A 15,041-nucleotide genomic window follows, 5' to 3' on the forward strand; every position below is an offset into this window, starting at 1 on the left:
GGGCACACACACAATGGGAGCCCTGCCTCGCTCACTGCCAGGACCCCGGCATGCACGCGCATACACATGCACACAAACTCACACACGCACACTGCGACACAGGCAGAGGGAGGTCACGTGACACACTGACGTGGGGCTCCCTGTACCGGGGGTGGCCAAGGCATCGGGGTCTGCCGCCCATAATGGTGACTGTGATGGAAGTTGTCTTGGCATGTGACTGAGATGGGGGAGCCAGCACACTGAATATGGAGCCAGACAGGCCTGGCCTGCATCCCAGCTCTCCCACGTGGTTGCTGTGTGACCCCGCACTTCCCTCCCCCCTTTTGAGCCTCAGTTTTCTCTTCTGACCCGGGCTGATAATTCCCACATGACTGGTTTCTTAGAAGGCTGAACAAAAAGCTCCCAGTACATAATAGGTGCTTCATTCATTATGAGTTTCTCCTTTTCCCCCTTCATAGTGTCCTGTTAATAGCTGTGTGACCCTGGCCAAGTTACTTAACTTCTCTGTGCAGTGGGAGCAATGATAGCACCTACCACATGGTGTTGTGAGGAGTAGATGAAGGAATGCCTGGAAAGCACTTAGAACAGTGCCTGGCACACTCGTTATCACCTTTACTACTAGCTAACATTTATTTTGAGTGTTTAATATGGGCCAAGCGCTGGGCCTTGATCTCATTGTTTATTGTGCAGTTATCCTTCTTATAATAGCACAGTGATATAGGCACTCTCTGTGATTATCCCCATTGGACCCATGAGAAAACTGAGGCCCAGAAAGGGGAAGTGATGTGCCCAAGGTCACAAAGCCAGTAAGCAATCTGGGGGCTCTGCTCAGCTGTGCGCCCTTGGGTGAGACCCTCACCTCTGTGGGTCCACATTTCCCGCCTGGAGGTTGGGGCACATCCCTGCCCTGTACCTCCCAGGGTCACCATGGATATCAAATGTAATAGTGCCAGGAGCCTCCACCAGCTGGAAGGTTCTCTGGGAACGTGAGGAGCGCTATTACCGTGGGCCCAGGGCAGTGAGACCTGTCTCTGGGAACGTCCGTGTACTCCCTGTTCTGACGCAAGCCGGGCATTCGAGAAACCCGGCACTTGCCACCCAGGGATACTGCTTGTGTTGGCCGCCACTCAGAAGGTTACAAGTTCATGGCCTATTTCCCTGAAGTCCAGAGCTGCCTCAACCTCTTCTTACAAGGCCTGTGTGGGGCTGTCTATGGAATGGAGGTTTCATCTCCTAGGGGAAGGCTGCCAGAGCACGTGGGGCGTTGGGGGCAAGGAGGGGGAAGAGCCACGGTGGTCCAGGGTCCTGCATGAGGACCAGCTGAAGTAGGGGATTGTGGGGGAGGAGGGGTGTGTCCAGGGTCACTGGCCTGTCCAGGGGTGGAGCTAGGTCTCCAGCCGAGGTCTTCCCCACCCCGCCCCCCGTCTCTGCTGCACACCCCAGGTCGTCCCCTCTGCAGGGCAGGCCACCTGTGATCAAGGACTTGGACTCAGTCAGTCCTTGGCCACTCATGCTGTGTGACCTGGGACAAGTCACCTCACCTCTCTTCCATAAAGTGGGGGTAAGAAGCCCTCCGTCAGGGGGCTGTGATGCACATACAGTAAGATGACATTTGGGGAGAGTGTGTAGTGAGTATAAGTCACATGGTAGCTGTGTGTATTCCATTCATCTACAAACACATAACGTACATATTGCAGACAGAACAAATGTGGTTTGTTTTCAGTCTTACCGACTGCTTTAGGAGTTTACACTTGGCCCTGGGAGACAGAAACATCTACAGGTGATGTTGAATTCTGGCTTGGTCACTTACTGGCTGTGTGACCTTGAGCAAGCACGATCTCTCTGTGCTTCTGTTTTGTTACCTGTAAAATGGGTATAATAATAGTGCCTACCTAGTAGGTTGTTGTGGAGATTGAATGAGTTAATATAGGTAAAGTGTTTAGAACAATGTCTGGAACATAGTAAATGCTATGAAAAGGTATGCTATTATTATTACAAATACAGTGACAAAGTATATAAAGTCAGGGTTTTTCTAGAGTAGTCTCAGTTTGAAATCTTCTTTTCAGTTGACAGAAATCACTGATTTCCGGAATTCCAAGACATTGGTATCCATGCTGTGCCTCACAGACTGCCTTGTGCTTCTGGTAATAGCCTCCCAAATCTTAGCTGGTTAGTGGGGAGACTTATCCCTGCTGATGATTGCTGTGTGACCCTGGGCAGGTTGTATACCCTCTCTGTGCCTTCCTTTTCTTGTTGTCCACTGTGAGAGTAAGGATGGGATGGCTACGTCTCCTGGTACCAGAGGGGCTCCCACTGCAGGAGTGCTGAGTGAGGTGCCAGAGTGCAGGGGATGACAAACACCTCAGGGACACACAGCACATGCTCCTTCCCCCCACCCCACCACTCAGCTCCCAGGCTTGGCTCAGAGCAAGGTGGCCTGGGACAGAACATGTCCTCTGCGTGGGATGGTGGGAGCCTGTGTGCCCGTGGAGCAGCCATCCCTGACACCCCTCTGCCCAGGCGCTCCAGCCACCCCAGGCACGGTGCCTCTGGGCCCTGCCATCTCCCTCCCCCGCTTCCCTGCTGCCAGCTCTCCTCCCACCAGATGAACCTTGACTGGCTTCAGTCTTCTGCCCACAGAGCCAGTCTGTGGCATCCAGACCGGCCAGGCGCCCCAGGAAGCCACAGAAAAATCTTTAGCTCTGGAACCCAGACCCCTGAGGCTTCCGATTCCAGCTCTGCTGTGTGGCCTTGGGCGAGGGGCAGACCATCTGAGCTGCAAAGTCCTCACTTGTGAAATGGGCTGGCAAGAGACGTGTAAGTCAGGCGGGGATGCCAAGCGCCTGCTCTTGACCAGGCTGAGCTCAGGGAGCAAAGCCCTTTGTGGTCGGTCCTGGCTGCCTCTCTGTCCTCTGTCACCAACTGCCGGCTCCTGCCTTTCTCCCCACCTCTAAATACTTCATTCCTACCTCCTTGCCTTTGCACATTCAGTTTCTCCTGTAGGGAGCGCTGTTTCTCTCTCTGTTCATCTCAACCCTACCATCCTTCCAACCTGGCTCTCCTCCCACCCACTCCATGGAATCTTCCCGGCTGACCCTAGGTGGTCTCTTTCTCTTTCTCCTTCAAGAGGAAGAGAAGGCATCAGGCCTCCTGGTGGGATGTTTGTCTGTGAGAGGGAGACAGGCAGACAGACAAATCTGGTTCTCTCAGGAAACATAGCGCCCCTTGACTATAGGAACTGGAACCTCCACCCCCTATTTAACCCCTCCCCCAAGTGGAGGTGCACAGCAGCCAGGTAAGCTTTTTGGTTTCTAGAGCCTTAGAGCTAGAAAGACCTCGCGGGCCTTCCAGGTGGGCAGGTCTGTGATGAGCACAAGGGTAAATGGCTGCTGGCCGAGTGGGCAGAGAAGGGTCTGTCCCTTCTCAGCTCCAGCTCCTCACCTGCCCACTTACCCCTCACTCCATCCTCCCCTGCCCGGTGATCATGGCTGCTGGGTGACATTCATTGCCCACTTACTGTGTCCCAGGCCCTGTTTTAAGCCTTTCTGTGCATTAACTCATATAATCCTTACAAGGACCCTATGGATTTTATTCGTCTCCCACTTTGCAGATGAGAAACCTGAGGCCCCAGGGGTGGGGTCACTGGCCCTGAGCTACCCAGCTCAAGAGGGGCAGAGGCAGGATCTGAACCTGGAGCCCTGGCTCCAGAGCTTGCTTCCTGCTGCCGAGCTGCCTCTTTGGTCACTCACCATTGACCCGCCACCCTTCCACCCACCTACCCACATTCCTGCCCAGCCAGCCGGCTGTGCACCCGGCTCTGCCAGCCGTGGGGCTGCCAACATCCACAGAGCAAGATCCCTGCTTTCTAGGAGCTCACCCCATGGTGAGGAGGCGACCACCCATGGTTCTCTGACTCTGATAAACGTGACCAAGGTCTTGAGCGGCTGGGTTTTGGGAGCTTGGGGAGGAACTGTAGCTACCGCCTGGGCTGGGGCTGGGCTGCAGGGCAGCCCAGCAGAGCTGAGGTCGAGGGGGAAGGGTGATGGGAGGACTTTATCGGGTGGACAGCAGGGAACATTCCAGACCAGGGAACGCAGTGTGCAGAGGTGCTGAGGCTGGAGGTGCTCAGGGGGACAGCTGGCTTTTCATCACAGCCCTAAAGATGCAGTGGCTTGGCAGCAGGCAGGGCTGACGCCAAGCCTCCCCAGGCAGGCCCGCGTCTGTTTTTTTGTCGAGATGAGGTGCTGTCTGCAGCGGCTAGAGGTCTGAGCCTTGCTCTATGCCAGCACCTGGCCTACTGCCCTCTGGGGAAGTCCCTCCTTGGGTCTGACCTGCAGCCTACCCTGACCAGCACACATTCCTTCCAGAGCCTTCACCCAGAGGCTGCTTTATGGCAGCCATAAATAACTTCCATCAGTGAATGAATAGAGTCCCCGCCAACAAGGCTTGCCAGAGACGCTGGGCTTGGCTGAGAGAGTGGTTCTATGTTCCTTCTCTCTGACCCTGCAGGTGAGATGTTCCTGGGCTGATCTTTAGTGGCACTCCCTCCCCCAGCAGCTGCTGCAGCCCAGTTTGATGTTGCAAGACCCCCTTCAACGCCCCTCCCATTCCCCACGTCCCCCCGGAAGCACAAGGAACATTCAGCCCTTCTCTTCAGCCACAGCTCCTTGAAAGAGCCAAGAAGGCGCAGCTGACAGCCCAGAGGGCACTGGCTCTGAGCTAGTTCTGATTGTTCCCTGTGTGTGTCTACGGGGAGTAGGAGCTGGGAGGCCTGGGGTAAGTCTTTCTTCTTCTTTAGGCCTTAGTCTTCCTCTCTGGGCAATGGGATAATGTCTAAGGCAATGTTTCCCAAACTAATCTGCTCATAGGATGACTTTCCAGGCCCTGCCCTGGGAGATTCTGACTGAGAAGTTCTGGGGGGGAGGTGGGGCTGGGAATTAATTACGGGGGAGGGGTTGTTATGTCTCTTTAATCTCTTTTAAAGTTTGAATACAGCCACATCATGACACCTTCTCCTTCTCAACACTCCCTTAAATCTCCTCAGCACTTTATCACACCTAACAATATGGGCAGGGTAGGGGTTGTTAGCCCCTGGATGAATTTTTACATATATACACTTTTTTTTTTTAAGCTTTCTTTTTTTTAAATTTTTCTTTCTTTTCTTTCTTTCTTTAGGCTGTGTTGGGTCTTAGTTGCAGCACATGGGCTCTTCGTTGTGGCACACAGGCTTCTCTCTAGTTGTGGTGCATGGGCTCTCTCCTTGAGGCGCAAGAGCTCAATAGTTGTGGCATGTGGGCTTAGTTGCCCTGCGGCATGTGGGATCTTAGTTCCTCAATCAGAGACTGAACCCGCGTCCCCTGCATTGGAAGGCGCGTCCCCTGCATTGGAAGGTGGATTCTTAACCACTGGACCGCCAGGGAAATCCCATACATATATACACTTTAAACTATCAACACCTCCCAGATCATTGTAAAGAATACTTCCATCACCCACCTCATACACTTCCTAGGCTATATACCTCCCTGGGTACCACTTGGGAATAGGACTTTTCCCACAATCACCCCAAGTGATTTTTGTGGTCTGGGACATTTGGGAAAATCTGGTCAAAGGACCCTTCCCAGCTCAGACATTTTTGGACTGTGTCCTCTAGACTGGGGGTTCCCTAAGGACAAATAACTGTCCCTCTGGCCCCACCAGGTACTGCTGGTGAGCACAAGGTGAAACTTCTTGGATCTCGTATTGATTTATTAGGCTGGTGAGTAGGGGAGCCTTAGAGGGTGTCCCAGGCCTGGGAGCTGGATGGGGCGGGGAGGGTCCCTGGGTGAGCTGTGGTGGAAAGAGTCTGGAGTAGGGGTGACCTGGGTAGGTCCTGTGTGGAGTCCTGTGCAGGGCCAGGCTCAGCACCTCCCATCTGTGTGACCCTGGGTCATCTTCACCATGGTCCCCTGGGCCTTTATTCCCTCACCTGGAAAAGCGGACAACTGTATCTAGTGCTCACTTTTTAATAAGGATTAAAGTAATATCAGGTATATTCAGTGCCTGGCGCGCCTCTGGGCTCTCCTGAATGGGAGATGGATGTTAGGAGGATAAGGCAATGGGCTCACAGGTGCACGGACTGACCCAGCATCACACAGCTGGGAAGTGATGGAGCTGGGACTTGGACCAGACTTGCTGGCTGTTTGACAGCTGACCGAGTGACTTCCCTGATAAGCCTCAGTTTCCCCATCTATCAGTGGGGCTAATCACTCCACCCTGCCTGTGTCACTAAGGTGTGGTGAAAATCTGATGCAGTAGGAAGATCTGATACAAAGTGAGAAAGAAAAAGGTTTAATGGAGTGATGCGATGGGTTTCCTGTTGTCATGGTGAGCTCAGTGGCCTTTCTGGGGCCAGGAACAGGGCCCCTCCCTTGGCACCGAGAGGGTAAAAGCATCACCCCCCAACCTTGGGTGCTTTGTACCTTGGGATCTGAGGTGTCCCAGGAGGCAGGAAATATAATGGGAAAAGTCCTGGTCTCATAGGCACATAGCTGGGGTTGCTTCCGGGCTCTGTGTGTGTCCAGTGGCTTCACCTCTCTGAGCCTCAGCTTCTGAATCTGTAAGATGAGAACCATAGTCACCATCCTGACTTGATGAGATGTTGTCGGAACCCAAGAGAAAATGAAAAAGGGGTTGAGGACACTTTGGAAGCAGAAAAGACCCCTCCAGGCAGGTGACAGCTCAGCTACCTCCAGCCTGTATGTGCTGACTCTCTGGTGACGGCCAACACCTGGCTGAGACTTGACTGAAGCCTCTTTGCTGCCCTGTGGGGCTGGTGCTATCCTAGATCTGAGGCAGTGCAGGAGCTGGGGTTACAGCTGTGGAGGCCAGCAGATCTGGGTTCAAATTCCAACTCCATCTTTGCACCTCTGAGCGTCTGTTTCCTTCATCTGGAAGTGGGGATGCTAGTATCTAGCTCATATGTGGCCTGGCACACAGTTGGTGCTCAGTAAGAGCAGTTGCTCTTATTCTGGACATGAGTTCACCCCTCTGGCTGATTCAGTGCAGACTCAGGTTCCTGGGCATGTAAATGGGGTGGAACGGCCACTGCTGCTGGGGAAAAAACTATTGTGACCCCAGATAGGGGTTCCTTTCCTTCTGTGCTTTTATCCCACAAGGTGCCCAGCACAATGACTGGCACATAGTAGTGCTTTTTCCTACCCTGGCCGGTCAGGAATCTCCAAGAAATCAGAGACCGTGTCTGTCCTCCTCCCCACTGAGTCTTTTTTTTTTTTTTAATTTTTTTTTTTTAAATTAATTAATTTATTTATTTATGGCTGTGTTGGGTCTTCGTTTCTGTGCGAGGGCTTTCTCTAGTTGCGGCAAGCGGGGGCCACTCTTCATCGCGGTGCGTGGGCCTCTCACTGTCGCGGCCTCTCTTGTTGCGGAGCACAGGCTCCAGACGCGTGGGCTCAGCAACTGTGGCTCACGGGCTTTGTTGCTCCGCGGCATGTGGGATCTTCCCAGACCAGGGCTCGAACCCGTGTCCCCTGCATTGGCAGGCAGACTCTCAACCACTGCGCCACCAGGGAAGCCCCCCACTGAGTCTTTAGTACCTAGAACAGAGCCAGGTACATAGCAGGTACTCAGTAAGTGTTTGGGAATAAAGAATGAATGGACAAAGAGGAATGAACAGGCCTCAGGTGGGGAAGGACTGGGCTGGGGGAGGGGAGCCCCATGGATTGTCCTCCCTCCCATGTCACCCATCCTGGGCTAAGCCCCGAAGATTAACCCCAGGGAACAAAGCCAGGTCACAGCCACTGACCCAGAGCTTTGGAGCAGACATCCAAGGCTAGTGTGACTAGGTGTTACAGGTTGTGGTGGCTACTCCGTGGGGCCCTCTTCACTCAAGATGGCCCTCCTGTCCCCCACCATGGACGTGGTCCTCACAGCGGTCCTCAGCCTCCTCCTCCTGGTGCTGACCTTGAGCCTGGTCTGCTTCTTCACCTGCCGCCTGGCCAGGCCGCTCAGGTAGAACTCACCCCGGCCCGACTCCTTCCTCTGCCAGATCTCCTGCCCTAAATTCATTTGGCTTCTATTTGCTCTTGAGGGATAGTGGAAGGGTGGGCACCGGTGTCTCTCCCTCTCCGTGGTGGGGAAACTGAGGCCCAGAGAGGTTGAGTCAGCTTGGGATCGAATTGCACTTGGCCATGGACTAGCTGAGATCCTTTGCTCAGTTTCCTAAACTGTAAAACAGGAGCTAATAACACTTGTGAGGATTAAGTGAGATGCCCAAGAAGTGGTAGTGATTCTTATCAGTCCTATTGTTCTGTCATTTGTCCTGGACCTTTTGAGACCCAGCCCAGGGCTGGCTTTCTGCCCAGCTCCAAAGGGCTCCAGTGCCCTCCGTCCCAGGATGCTGAGTCAGTCCCCAGGGCCAAGGCCCAGCCTCCGCTCCCTCCCCTGACCTGCCAAGTGGCTGCTTCTCCTCCAAGGCCAGAGCCCAGCCAGGGCATCTGCACACTTGTCATGAATAATCAGGGCACGTAGCTGGGAGCCTGGCAGAGATGGTTCGGCTGGGAGGTGGGGAGCGATGGGGCTGGCACACACCCGGAGGCTCCATTATGAACTGGTAGAGCATTGGCAGAGGGTGGTGGGCAGCTGGGGCCCCCGCAGCCCCAGGCTGGGCCCCACGGAGCCCATCACCTAGGGCTGCCAGAGAGCGGACTTGGAGCCTCTGAGTAGGGGCGGGGGCCATGAGGAGGAGCCAGCAGGGGAGACTCTGGCTCCTGAAGGGTTTCCTAGATTCTCCTTTCCAGGCAGAGGCAATGGGAGAAGGCACCTGTCTGTCTCCAGAACAGGCCCTTCTCAATGCCACATCCCTGGGGTCAAAATTCAGAGCATTCCAGCCTGAATCATGGAGCTTTTCATTAAGTTAGCATTTACAGAGCTGATTCTATGTGCACGGGGTTGGGAGTCAGAGATGGAGAAGAGATGGTCTTTACCCTCACAGAGTGTCGGGCTAGCAGAGAAGAGAGACAAATAAGAATAACCGTGCAGGGCTGGATGAGCCCATTAGAGCTCCTGGAGCCACGCTTCACTTTTATTTTTCCTTATTTATGTGTTTGCTTTGGACCTTATTTATGTGTTTGTTTTGGACCTGCGGTGCAGAGGGTTGAATAAGTCATATTCCTCAGTGCGTGGGGTACTATCATGAGCTCAGTTTTTGTTTTATTTGTTCATTTTCCCCTTCATCCCTGCTCCCCAGTACCAATCCCACCACCCTCCAAAGGTCTTCATGCTAGTATGCTTTATTTAATATGTTGTTGAATTTATAAGTGTCCTTGCAAGTAACGCTGTGTTGTATATATGAGTGTGGTTTACACTGACATACAAACTACTGAAATCCTGTGTTTTTAAACTCCACCCATCCTACTGTTTTAACTTCTAGTTTTAATACTACTGCTACATAGATATTGCCCCACCACTCTTTACAACTTCCTTCCCCTAGTTATGGACCTAGAGGTTGCCCCCAAATCTTCTAATCATAAGCCAGTGTTAAAGGGAATATGCCAAAAGTTTCTTCAATAAATATGATGGTTCTGTAGGTTCTTTTTGATATATAAAGTCTTTATCAAGTTAAAGAAATTATTTCAATTCCTGGTTTTCTGAGGGCTTTTATCATATAGTTCTCTACATCCCCATTCCCTCTTCTTAAATGATCTTGTAAGTTTGATTAAGGCTTTAAATACCACCTTTATGCCCAGGGTTCCCAAGTGTATACCTCTAGCCAAGAACTCTTTCCCGGTTGCCAGATGCCTATATGCAACGGTCCGCTTAACATCTCCACTTCATCTTAAACTCAACATGTCCAAAACCACGCTGCTGATTTTCCCCACCAAATTTACTCCACCTCACACCTCAAAACACCGCCCCAAATGCTGAAAGGCTGAATGCTTTTCCTCTAAGATTAGGAACAATATGAGGATGTCCACTCTTGCCTCTCCTATTCAGCATGGTGCTGGAAGTCCTAGCCAGCACAATAAGGCAAGAAAAAGAAATAAAGGCATACAGATTGGATAGGAAGAACTAAAACTGTCCCTATTTGTCAGTGACATGATTGACTACACAGAAGATGGCAAGGACCCAGGTTCAGTTCCTAGTCAGGGAACTAAGATCCTGCAAGCTATGCGGCACGGCCAAAAAAAAAAACAAAACAGAAAAGGGACTTCCCTGGGGGTCCAGTGGTTGAGACTCTGCACTTCCACTGTAGGGAGCAGGGGTTTGATCCCTGGTCGGGGAACTAAGATCCCACATGCTGCACGGCGTGGCCAAAAGAAAAAAAAAAAAGCAATGCTATTTTAATAGCTCCCCCCAAAGTGCAATACAACAGTATAAATCTAACAGGATCTGTATGTTGAAGACTATAAGAATTAAATGCACAGGGAGACATATTGTCTTCATGATTGGAAGACTGAACATTGTCAAGATGCAGATCTTCCCCATATTGAGCCACAGATTTAATACAATATCAATCAAAACTATACCGATGGGGCTTCCCTGGTGGCACAGTGGTTAAGAATCTGCCTGCCAATGCAGGGGACACGGGTTCGAGCCCTGGTCTGGGAAGATCCCACATGCGGCGGAACAACTAAGCCCATGCGCCACAACAACTGAGCCTGCATGCCACAACTACTGAAGCCCATGCACCTAGAGCCTGTGCTCCGTAATGAGAAGCCTGTGCACCGCAGCGAAGAATAGCCCCCACTCACCACAACTAGAGAAAGCCCACGCACAGCAACAAACCCAACGCAGACAAAAATAAATAAATAAAATAAATTAATTAATTAAAACAAAAAAAGCTATAGTGATGGAGAACAGACCTGTGGCTGCCAGGTACAGGCATGGGCAGCTTCTGACTACAAAGCGACAGCACAAGAGAGTTTTTTGGGCTGGCAGAACTGTTCTCTATCCTGATTGTGGTGGATATCCTTGTGGGTATCCATATCCACGAATCTATCCATGTGTTAAACTTCAGAACCTTCATCCTGTAGTTGGTGAACCAGAATCGCCACCCTTGGAGGATCCCCGTGGTAACCTCGTTGCTAATTCTGTAATTGGCAGCTTAGTGGTTAGAGCTCAGCTCTGCTACCTGCTTGTTTGTAACCTTGGGCGAGTCACTTTTCCTTTCAGAGCCTTGTTTTTCCTATCTACAAAGGAGATCATACATCTCCCTCTGTCTACCGCATAAGTTATTATGGTGAACATTTTATCAGTGTCCTTTAGGGATTGTTCATATAATCTCTCAGAGAGTAGTGTTTTTATTTTATTGAAGTATAACATACAGCAAAATGTCTATATCCTCAATTGACAGCTTGTTGGATTTTCAGATTGAACCCACCCGTATAAGGCAGAGAGTGCCTTTTTTTTTTTTTTTTAATGTTCAATATTCACTTTCTTGTCGCTGCCATAACAAATGACCGCAAACACAGTGACTTAAAACAATATGAAGTTATCCTCAGTTCTGGAAGTCAGGAGCTCCAAGAGAGTCTTTGGGGCTGAGAATCAACACATTGGTGGGGCCGTTCCCATCTGGGGAGGCTCCAGAGAGAATCCGCTTCCTTGCCTTTCTAGCTTCTGGAGGCTCCTGTATTTTTTGGCTTGTGGCCTTTTTCCTCACAGCCAGTCGCTTAGCATCTTTCTTCTCTGAATCTTCTGTCCTCACTCAGCCTTCACTTCTGTGTCAAATCTCCCTCTGCCTTTATCCTGTCTTGTAATACCCTTAGTTGGTTTTTATACTTTTTAAAAAATTCTTTTAAATTGACGTATAGTTGATGTACAATATTATGTAAGTTACAGGTGTACTGTATAGTGATTCACAATTTTTAAAGGTTATTTTCCATTTATAATTATAAAATACTGGCAATATTCCCTATGTTGTACAATATATCCTTGTAGCTTATTTTATACATAGTAGTTTGTACCTCTTGATCCCCTACCTCTATATTGCCCCTCCCCCCCTTGGGTTTTATACTTTATATCAGCGGTCCCCAACCTTTTTGGCACCAGGGACCGGTTTTGTGGAAGACAGTTTTTTCACGGGGAGGGGGGGAATGGTTCAGGCTGTAATGCGAGTGATGGGAGCAGTAGATGAAGCTTCACTCACTCGCACGCTGCTCACCTCCTGCTGTGCGGCCTGGTTCCTAACAGGCTGAGGACCAGTACCGGTCCGAGGCCCGGGGTTGGGGACCCCTGCTTTATATCATTAGAATCACACTATATATACTCTCGGGTCAGCTTCCTTCACTCAACCTCACCTTTGCAGGATTCATCCATGTTGGTGTATGGAGTTCTCAATTATTCATTCTCATTGTTGTGTGTGGATTACCTTCTTGTGAACCCACACAATGTATTTATCCATCCTGCTGAAGATGGACAGAGTTTTGAAGCCATTATGAACAGGGCTGATATGAACATTCTTATATATGTCTTTTGGTGAATACATGTACATTTCTGTTGACGTTAAATGGGTCAGAGGGCATGTGTATGGTGTCACCTTGGTAGTACTGTCAGTTTTCCAAAGTGGTTGTACCAATCTACACTCTACCAGCAGTGAACAGGTACTCTGGTAGTCCCAATTCCTTGCCAACACTTGGACTTTTCTTCACACACAAAGGGAGGATTTTGGGGTGATTCCTCCCTACCTCCACTTCTTAGAGCACTGACTTTCAACTGATGATGTAAATACTTACTGTGCCAAGCACTGGAGTGGAAACAAACAAGGCAAAGTCTCTGCTCTTAGAAGCTCCCAGTGTGGTAGGTGAGATGGACCAGGAGGGAATTACTTTCAAAACAGAGAAGTACATGCAATGATTGTATTGATATTGTATATCAATTTAATAACTTTTTTTCTGATGTTAGAATTTACTCTAGTAATGTTTGGAAAAACTAAAGTAGACTTAAAGAATTAGAAGTCATCTGAAATCCTACCACTCAGAGTTAAGTGCTTTTAGATGTTAGATGAAAGGTATTTCCTTTCAATTCCTGTGCTTTCCTTCCTGCCACCTGTCCCTGCCCCGAGCCAGGTTTTTAAGGAGCCAGGTGGACAAGGAAGGCAGTAGAAAAGCACCCGAGTGCACTTAAAAAAAATTTTTTTTTGGCCGCACCTCGTGGCATGCGGGATCTTAGTTCCCCGACCAGGGATCGAACCCGTGCCCACCTGCAGTAGAAGTGCAGAGTCTTAACCACTGGACCACCAGGGAATTCCCTCCATGCACATTTTTAAGGTTGAATCAACATCCCTTTTTCCAGTTAGAGTGGTTTCTTACCTAACAGCCCCCTCTGTCTAATGGTAGAATGTTGTGTATCACTGCCATTTCCCACAACAAATGAAATGATCATTTTTATCTTGATTTTGGTGGAAATAATAACATTATTTCCCAGTGAAACTCTTGCCATTTAAAATTCCTCATCTTCCAGTAACATTTGGACACAACATGGTTAGTATTTACATTTCGCAGCTGCCAGTGGGATTATCCCATGTGATCCTAACAGGATGACCACAGTTTAAAAACTTTCTTAGGCCATTAATACATGCTCATTTTAGGCAATTTGGAAAATTCAAAAAAAAAAAAATTAAAGAAGAAATAATCATTCACAGTCCTACTGCCCAGAGAAAACCAGTTAACATTTTGGTGTATTTCCTTCCAGTTTTTTTTTTTTTTAATAACATTTAAAAAAAAAATTATAAAGGTAACATCTCAACACAGAAGGAAAATTTGGAAAATGCAAAAAAGACAATGAAAAAATAATGAGTCATCTAAAATATCACTGCCCAGAAATGGCCACTCTTATAAGACAATCTTTTCCTGTATGTCCCTCCTATGGTTTTTATATCTCTCGCCATAAATGACAAGCTCTAGAAGAGAACGTAGCAAATATAGTTGTCCTGTAAGAGCAAATGTAGGTGTCCCTGTAAGAAAAGGTGGACCCTTTGTTTTGTCTCTGATGTGCTTGGGACATGGGTAATTCAAGGCTAAAGGCTGATGTTCTAGAGCAGTGCTTCTCAAAGTGGGGTCCACAAACCAGCAGCAGCAGTAGCTGCAGCACCTGGGAGCTTGTTAGAAATGCAGTTGGAGTCTCTGGGCGAGGGGTGGAGGGTACTGGAATCTGTTTCAGCAAGCCCTCTAGAAGATTCTGATGCATGCTGCAGTTTGAGAAGCACTACACAGAAAGTGAACACTGGTGGGTTCTGGGCTTCAGGTGGATTGAAAGTGGGAATTCACTTGGGAAAGGAGAAGGAACCACTTTGCAGCATGGAACTCATTTATGCCTATACAACTGTTTACGTGATTAAGCTTCTTGAGGGAGGGACCACCTAGGTTTTGCATCTAAATGCCTAGTCTCTTGTAATAGGTGAATAATGAATGAATCAACAAATGAATAAGTGAATGAACAAATGAACTCTGGAGCTGTGACCTTCATGTCTTTTTTTTTTTTTTTTTTTCTAGGATTGGAACATCAATTAACTACTGACCACTGGCAGCCCACCCTTCCCACCCATATCCATCATACCTCTGGGCTCCAGAGAAAAAGCAGGTCTTGGAGTGCACCATGATTTCACCATTCTTAGTGCTGGCCATTGGCACCTGCCTTACCAACTCCTTAGTGCCAGGTAGGATGGGGGGCAAGGGTGGAGGGAGGGGGAGACATGGTGCAGGAAGGATAGGATGAGGGCAGTGTCTGTGTTCAGGGTCATAGAACCATCCAAAGTATTTAAGAGCTGGAAACAAATGTTCAGAGCAGGAAATCCCAGCCTCTACATGTGCTAGTGTTGGAAAGGTCACTCTTTTTCTCTTTATATTATTCTTTAATTGGGGTTTCTATTCTCTCTTACCTCAAAGAATCTGAAATAGAACTTATTCTATAGACTCTTCCAAGTCGTGGTATGTTAAGTCTCCTGTTGGTTTCGTCTGCTTAACTCTCCCTCATGATAGTACATTTCCTTATATTTTGTAATTCTTGCTTGTAAACTCACCTTCAACAGTTTTGTTGTTGTTGTTGTT

The 15,041-nt window shown here is 49.2% G+C and overlaps 1 protein-coding gene and 1 non-coding gene across 4 annotated transcripts in view; one reads left to right on the forward strand and one right to left on the reverse strand.

The window, feature by feature from the left end:
* The window catches only part of ALPL (alkaline phosphatase, biomineralization associated), a 60,099-nt gene that overhangs the window by 25,960 nt on the left and 19,098 nt on the right, over positions 1-15,041 (forward strand). For all 3 annotated transcript variants that reach the window (XM_068539100.1, XM_068539101.1, XM_068539102.1), the window contains one exon: positions 14,487-14,650. In XM_068539100.1, the coding sequence (XP_068395201.1) occupies positions 14,590-14,650 (61 nt within the window). In that variant the 5' untranslated portion in view covers positions 14,487-14,589. The remainder of the gene's footprint in view (positions 1-14,486; positions 14,651-15,041) is intronic.
* TRNAR-UCU (transfer RNA arginine (anticodon UCU)) lies at positions 13,165-13,238 on the reverse strand. Its single transcript has one exon. It is a non-coding gene; the product is annotated as a tRNA-Arg (tRNA).

This window comes from Eschrichtius robustus, chromosome 3 (genome assembly GCF_028021215.1).
Source record: "Eschrichtius robustus isolate mEscRob2 chromosome 3, mEscRob2.pri, whole genome shotgun sequence".
NCBI lineage: Eukaryota > Metazoa > Chordata > Mammalia > Artiodactyla > Eschrichtiidae > Eschrichtius > Eschrichtius robustus.